This window comes from Amia ocellicauda, chromosome 14, assembly GCF_036373705.1.
Source record: "Amia ocellicauda isolate fAmiCal2 chromosome 14, fAmiCal2.hap1, whole genome shotgun sequence".
NCBI lineage: Eukaryota > Metazoa > Chordata > Actinopteri > Amiiformes > Amiidae > Amia > Amia ocellicauda.
This window is the reverse complement of record NC_089863.1, coordinates 1782444-1790806: the sequence shown is the minus strand read 5'-3', so window position 1 is coordinate 1790806 and position 8363 is coordinate 1782444. Positions and strand designations below refer to the sequence as shown.

The following is an 8363-nucleotide window of genomic DNA, read 5'->3' as shown; positions in this document are numbered from 1 at the left end:
GATATCTCTAAATGACAGTTTGGCTTCCATAGTGGTTTCCAATAACTCAACTGAGCGGAGAGACGCGGCAGGAAGGAAGAGCTGAGAGAGAGAGAAAGTGAAAGTGCTGCTGTGAGGGAGAACTGCGTAGATGTTCCTGCTGAGAGAGACAGAGAGAGAGAAGAGGAAAGAAAAGAGGCAGAAAAGACAGAGACAGAGAGAGAATAGAAGAGAAAAGAGGCAGAACAGAGTAACTTTTCATTTTGGAGGAAAGCAAGTCCTTCAACAGCTGATCTGAGAGAGAGAGAGAGAGAGAGAGAGAGAGAGAGAGAGAGAGAGAGAGAGAGAGAGAGAGAGATGGCGAGCAGATGGTCCTCCTCCCTTGGTGGTGAGTTGCCTGTTGTGTCTGACACAGTTATTTGTATAGATGCGCAGATCCGATAATCCGTATCAATATCGGTCCGATACAGGACAGAAATATGGGCTCAAATTACCGCCATAAGTAACGAATTCAAAATAAAATATATTGTAACCGAGAAAAATAAAGTTGAGAAAAAATGGATGTTGAGATCAAAAACAAAACAATCGAAAGCAGAAGATCTAGAATTGTAAACAAAAACGATATGAAAAGCAAAAAAAAAACTTGAAAGCAAATAATTTTAAATCGAGATTTAAATTTAAATTTAAAACCTCGCACTGATGGAGTCCATTTCACACACAGGCTGTGATCTCTGCTTTTGATTTCTCTGGATTTGATTTTAGTTTCGTTTACAGCCCGGTTTTGTCATGAGGGCGGGGTTTAGACTGACTGGACACTACAGCACATTAACACTGACTGACTGGACACTACAGCACATTAACACTGACTGACTGGACACTACAGCACATTAACACTGACTGACTGGACACTACAGCACATTAACACTGACTGACTGACTGGACACTACAGCACATTAACACTGACTGACTGACTGGACACTACAGTACATTAACACTGACTGACTGACTGGACACTACAGCACATTAACACTGACTGACTGGACACTACAGCACATTAACACTGACTGACTGGACACTACAGCACATTAACACTGACTGACTGACTGGACACTACAGCACATTAACACTGACTGACTGACTGGACACTACAGTACATTAACACTGACTGACTGACTGGACACTACAGCACATTAACACTGACTGACTGACTGGACACTACAGCACATTAACACTGACTGACTGGACACTACAGCACATTAACACTGACTGACTGACTGGACACTACAGTACATTAACACTGACTGACTGACTGGACACTACAGCACATTAACACTGACTGACTGGACACTACAGCACATTAACACTGACTGACTGGACACTACAGCACATTAACACTGACTGACTGACTGGACACTACAGCACATTAACACTGACTGACTGACTGGACACTACAGTATATTAACACTGACTGACTGACTGGACACTACAGCACATTTACACTGACTGACTGAACACTACAGTACATTAACACTGACTGACTGACTGGACACTACAGTACATTAACACTGACTGACTGGACACTACAGTACATTAACACTGACTGACTGGACACTACAGCACATTAACACTGACTGACTGACTGGACACTACAGTACATTAACACTGACTGACTGACTGGACACTACAGTACATTAACACTGACTGACTGACTGGACACTACAGCACATTAACACTGACTGACTGGACACTACAGCACATTAACACTGACTGACTGACTGGACACTACAGCACATTAACACTGACTGACTGGACACTACAGCACATTAACACTGACTGACTGACTGGACACTACAGCACATTAACACTGACTGACTGACTGGACACTACAGCACATTAACACTGACTGACTGACTGGACACTACAGCACATTAACACTGACTGACTGACTGGACACTACAGCACATTAACACTGACTGACTGAACACTACAGTACATTAACACTGACTGACTGACTGGACACTACAGTACATTAACACTGACTGACTGGACACTACAGCACATTAACACTGACTGACTGGACACTACAGTACATTAACACTGACTGACTGGACACTACAGCACATTAACACTGACTGACTGACTGGACACTACAGTACATTAACACTGACTGACTGACTGGACACTACAGCACATTAACACTGACTGACTGGACACTACAGCACATTAACACTGACTGACTGACTGGACACTACAGTACATTAACACTGACTGACTGACTGGACACTACAGTACATTAACACTGACTGACTGAACACTACAGTACATTAACACTGACTGACTGACTGGACACTACAGCACATTAACACTGACTGACTGACTGGACACTACAGTACATTAACACTGACTGACTGACTGGACACTACAGCACATTAACACTGACTGACTGAACACTACAGTACATTAACACTGACTGACTGACTGGACACTACAGCACATTAACACTGACTAACTGACTGGACACTACAGCACATTAACACTGACTGACTGGACACTACAGCACATTAACACTGACTGACTGGACACTACAGCACAATAACACTGACTGGACACTACAGCACATTAACACTGACTGACTGGACACTACAGCACATTAACACTGACTGACTGGACACTACAGCACATTAACACTGACTGACTGACTGGACACTACAGCACATTAACACTGACTGACTGACTGGACACTACAGTACATTAACACTGACTGACTGACTGGACACTACAGCACATTAACACTGACTGACTGGACACTACAGCACATTAACACTGACTGACTGACTGGACACTACAGCACATTAACACTGACTGACTGACTGGACACTACAGCACATTAACACTGACTGACTGACTGGACACTACAGCACATTAACACTGACTGACTGGACACTACAGCACATTAACACTGACTGACTGACTGGACACTGCAGCACATTAACACTGACTGACTGGACACTACAGCACATTAACACTGACTGACTGACTGGACACTGCAGCACATTAACACTGACTGACTGGACACTACAGCACATTAACACTGACTGACTGACTGGACACTGCAGCACATTAACACTGACTGACTGGACACTACAGCACATTAACACTGACTGACTGACTGGACACTACAGCACATTAACACTGACTGACTGACTGGACACTACAGTACATTAACACTGACTGACTGACTGGACACTACAGCACATTAACACTGACTGACTGGACACTACAGCACATTAACACTGACTGACTGGACACTACAGCACATTAACACTGACTGACTGACTGGACACTACAGCACATTAACACTGACTGACTGACTGGACACTACAGCACATTAACGCTGACTGACTGACTGACTGGACACTACAGCACATTAACACTGACTGACTGACTGGACACTACAGCACATTAACACTGACTGACTGACTGGACACTGCAGCACATTAACACTGACTGACTGGACACTACAGCACATTAACACTGACTGACTGACTGGACACTACAGCACATTAACACTGACTGACTGACTGGACACTACAGTACATTAACACTGACTGACTGACTGGACACTACAGCACATTAACACTGACTGACTGGACACTACAGCACATTAACACTGACTGACTGGACACTACAGCACATTAACACTGACTGACTGGACACTACAGTACATTAACACTGACTGACTGGACACTACAGCACATTAACACTGACTGGACACTACAGCACATTAACACTCACTGACTGACTGGACACTACAGCACATTAACACTGACTGACTGACTGGACACTACAGCACATTAACACTGACTGACTGACTGGACACTACAGCACATTAACACTGACTGACTGACTGGACACTACAGCACATTAACACTGACTGACTGGACACTACAGCACATTAACACTGACTGACTGACTGGACACTACAGCACATTAACACTGAATGACTGGACACTACAGCACATTAACACTGACTGACTGACTGGACACTACAGCACATTAACACTGACTGACTGACTGGACACTACAGTACATTAACACTGACTGACTGACTGGACACTACAGCACATTAACACTGACTGACTGAACACTACAGCATATTAACACTGACTGACTGGACACTACAGTACATTAACACTGACTGACTGACTGGACACTACAGTACATTAACACTGACTGACTGGACACTACAGCACATTAACACTGACTGACTGGACACTACAGCACATTAACACTGACTGACTGGACACTACAGTACATTAACACTGACTGACTGACTGGACACTACAGCACATTAACACTGACTGACTGGACTCTACAGCACATTAACACTGACTGACTGACTGGACTCTACAGTACATTAACACTGACTGACTGACTGGACACTACAGCACATTAACACTGACTGACTGGACACTACAGCACATTAACACTGACTGACTGGACACTACAGCACATTAACACTGACTGACTGGACACTACAGCACATTAACACTGACTGACTGACTGGACACTACAGCACATTAATACTGACTGACTGACTGGACACTACAGCACATTAACACTGACTGACTGACTGGACACTACAGCACATTAACACTGACTGACTGACTGGACAATACAGCACATTAACACTGACTGACTGAACACTACAGTACATTAACACTGACTGACTGGACACTACAGCACATTAACACTGACTGACTGGACACTACAGTACATTAACACTGACTGACTGACTGGACACTACATTACATTAACACTGACTGACTGGACACTACAGCATATTAACACTGAGTGACTGGACACTACATCACATTAACACTGACTGACTGACTGGACACTACAGCACATTAACACTGACTGACTGACTGGACACTACAGTACATTAACACTGACTGACTGACTGGACACTACAGTACATTAACACTGACTAACTGGACACTACAGTACATTAACACTGACTGACTGACTGGACACTACAGTACATTAACACTGACTGACTGGACACTACAGCACATTAACACTGACTGACTGGACACTACAAATTTGTGCAGTGCAGTAGGTGTTCAGTAGGTGTGCAGTGCAGTAGGTGTGCAGTAGGTGTGCAGTGCAGTAGGTGTGCAGTAGTGCAGTAGGTGTGCAGTGCAGTAGGTGTGCATTAGGTGTTCAGTGCAGTAGGTGTGCAGTAGGTGTTCAGTGCAGTAGGTGTGCAGTAGGTGTGCAGTGCAGTAGGTGTGCAGTGCAGTAGGTGTGCAGTAGGTTTGCAGTAGGTGTGCAGTGCAGTAGGTGTGCAGTAGGTGTTCAGTGCTGTAGGTGTTCAGAGCAGTAGGTGTTCAGTGCAGTAGGTGTGCAGTAGGTGTGCAGTAGGTGTGCTGTAGGTGTGCAGTGCAGTAGGTGTGCTGTAGGTGTGCAGTGCAGTAGGTGTGCAGTAGATGTGCAGTGCAGTAGGTTTGCAGTGCAGTAGGTGTGCAGTAGGTGTGCAGTAGGTGTGCAGTGCAGTAGGTGTGCAGTAGGTGTGCAGTGCAGTAAGTGTGCAGTAGGTGTGCAGTAGGTGTTCAGTGCAGTAGGTGTGCAGTAGGTGTGCAGTAGGTGTGCAGTGCAGTAGGTGTGCAGTAGGTGTGCAGTGCAGTAGGTGTGCAGTAGTGCAGTAGGTGTGCAGTGCAGTAGGTGTGCAGTGCATTAGGTGTGCAGTAGGTGTTCAGTGCAGTAGGTGTGCAGTAGGTGTGCAGTAGGTGTTCAGTGCAGTAGGTGTGCAGTAGGTGTGCTGTAGGTGTGCTGTAGGTGTGCAGTGCAGTAGGTGTGCAGTAGGTGTGCAGTAGTGCAGTAGGTGTGCAGTGCAGTAGGTGTGCAGTAGGTGTGCAGTAGGTGTGCAGTGCAGTAGTGCAGTAGGTGTGCAGTGCAGTAGGTGTGCAGTAGTGCAGTAGGTGTGCAGTGCAGTAGGTGTGCAGTAGGTGTGCAGTAGGTGTGCAGTGCAGTAGGTGTGCAGTAGTGCAGTAGGTGTGCAGTGCAGTAGGTGTGCAGTAGTGCAGTAGGTGTGCAGTGCAGTAGGTGTGCAGTAGGTGTGCAGTAGGTGTGCAGTGCAGTAGGTGTGCAGTAGTGCAGTAGGTGTGCAGTAGGTGTTCAGTGCAGTAGGTGTGCAGTAGGTGTGCAGTGCAGTAGGTGTGCAGTACAGTAGGTGTGCAGTAGTGCAGTAGGTGTGCAGTAGGTGTGCAGTAGTTGTTCAGTGCAGTAGGTGTGCAGTACAGTAGGTGTGCAGTAGTGCAGTAGGTGTGCAGTAAGTTAAAGTGTCGGCTGCGCAGGAGCTCAGAGTCCCACTGAGAGAGTTATTAGAGGGACTGAGACACAGCTGATGGGCAAACTGTCTGACTGGAGTGACTGTAGGGAGGGAGAGAGAGAGGGAGAAGCAAGGAAGAGGAGAGAGAGGGAGAGAGAGAGCGGGGAGAGAGGGCAGAGCGGCGAGAGAGGGCAGAGAGACAGTGTCATTATTCATTATTAGCAGTAGTCGTGTTCGTCCTGTTGTGACTGAGACTCTGTTATTAGTGTGATGTCATCAGAGAGAGACAGAGGCATTATTATTATTATCACTGTTTTCTGTGAAGGAGAGAGAAGCGGAGACAGAGAGCTTGAGTGGGATAGAGAGGGAGGATAGAGAGAGAAAGGGGAGATGAAGGGAGAATGAGAAAAAACAATGAGAAGAAGAGAGAGAAGGAGGGAGGGAGGGAGAGAGGGGTAGAGAGATGGGGTAGTAAGTTAGAGGGAAGGAGGAGGAGAGGAGGGAAGGAGATTTGGGAAAGGAGGAGGCAGAGAGAGGGAGAGGGTGTTGTGTGAACTATAACAGCAGGATGAAGGATGGAGGGATAGGGAAGGAGAGGGAGAGAGGGAGCACAGAAGGAGGGAGGGAGAAAGAGGGAGACGGAGTGGGGGATATGGGTGGGGATGGAGGGAGAGAAGAGGGGAAATGTGGAAGAGGGAGGGAAGTAGAGAAAGATGGAGGGAGGGAGAAGACAAATGGAGGAGAGAAAAATATCAATATGGAAGTAAAGAGAAAAAACAATGTCATTCAGAAGAAGTTAAAAACAGATCAATTCAGATTTGCTTCATCGCCCCCCACACTGTGACAACACACACACGAATACACACAGACATATAGAGGAGAGACGACACAATCAACACAGCGGACAACACTGTGCTCACACTCACCACACACACACACACGAGAGTAATAAAGCACAAATAAAGAAAGAAGAAGGGAGAGAGGGAGGGGACGAGTGTGGGAGAGGGAGGGATGGAGGGAGAGGCAGTGGGGCTGAAGAGGGATATAAACTGTGTTGTTTCTCTCTGACAGGGGGGAGACAGACTGCTTCCCCTGAGACACAGCGTCTCTCAGAGCTGAGGATTGTGCTGCTGGGGTGGAGTGGACTGACTGGGAAGAGTTCATCAGGAAACACCATCCTGGGCAGAGAGGCGTTTCAGACTGGAGTGACTGAGCAGAGTGAGAAGAGCCAGGGTGACGTGGCCGGGAGGCAGGTCACTGTGGTCGACACACCAGGCTGGAGGTGGACTGATTCTGTACAGGAGAGTCCAGAGTGTGTCAAACAGGAGATTGTGCGCAGTGTGTCTCTGTGTCCCCCGGGACCCCACGCTCTCCTCCTGGCCATTCCTGTGTGGAGTTACTCATTCACAGAGAGAGAGAGGAGATCAGCGCAGGAACACCTGGAGCTCCTCAGTGAGAGAGTCTGGAGACACACTATAGTGCTGTTCACCTGGGGGGACAAACTGGGAGACACAACCATTGAGCAGCACATTGAGAGACACAAGGAGCTCCAGTGGCTGGTGGAGAAATGTGGGAACAGGTATCATGTTCTCAACAACAGGGACAGGGGCGACGGCACTCAGGTCACACAGCTCCTGGCCAAAATCCAGGAGGTGGTGGCAGCAAACAATGGCAGCCACTACAGCAGCCAGATGTACCAGGAGGCAGAGTCCCGGATCAGACAGAGGAAAGAGCAGATCCTGAGGGACAGAGAGGAGAGGAAACAGAGGGAAGAGGAAGGGCTGAGGGAGAAGCAGCAGAAGGAAGTGCAGAACTGCCTCCGCAGGATGGAGGGGGAGCTCCAGCAGCAAGAGGAGAAGATCAGAGCGCTGGAGGAGCGGATAGCAGAGCTGGAGGAGAGGCTGAGGGAGGAGAGGAATGAGGAGAGGAGGAGAGCGCTGGAGGAGGAGCTGAGGAGAGAGCGAGAGCAGAGAGAGAAGCTGGAGAGAGAGATGGAGGCGCTGAGGGAGGAGCGGGAAAGGGAGAGGAGAGAGGTGGAGGAGAGACACCG

General features: G+C 47.6%; 1 protein-coding gene across 1 annotated transcript in view; it reads left to right on the top strand.

The window, feature by feature from the left end:
- Positions 1–245: 245 nt before the first annotated feature.
- LOC136768247 (GTPase IMAP family member 4) overlaps positions 246–8363 on the top strand; it is a 9306-nt gene continuing 1188 nt past the window's right edge. Inside the window, exons 1-2 of the mRNA XM_066722343.1 lie at positions 246–367; positions 7385–8363. The exon at positions 7385–8363 is cut by the window's right edge and continues 341 nt beyond it. Of these exons, the coding sequence (XP_066578440.1) occupies positions 337–367; positions 7385–8363 (1010 nt within the window). The 5' untranslated portion in view covers positions 246–336. The remainder of the gene's footprint in view (positions 368–7384) is intronic.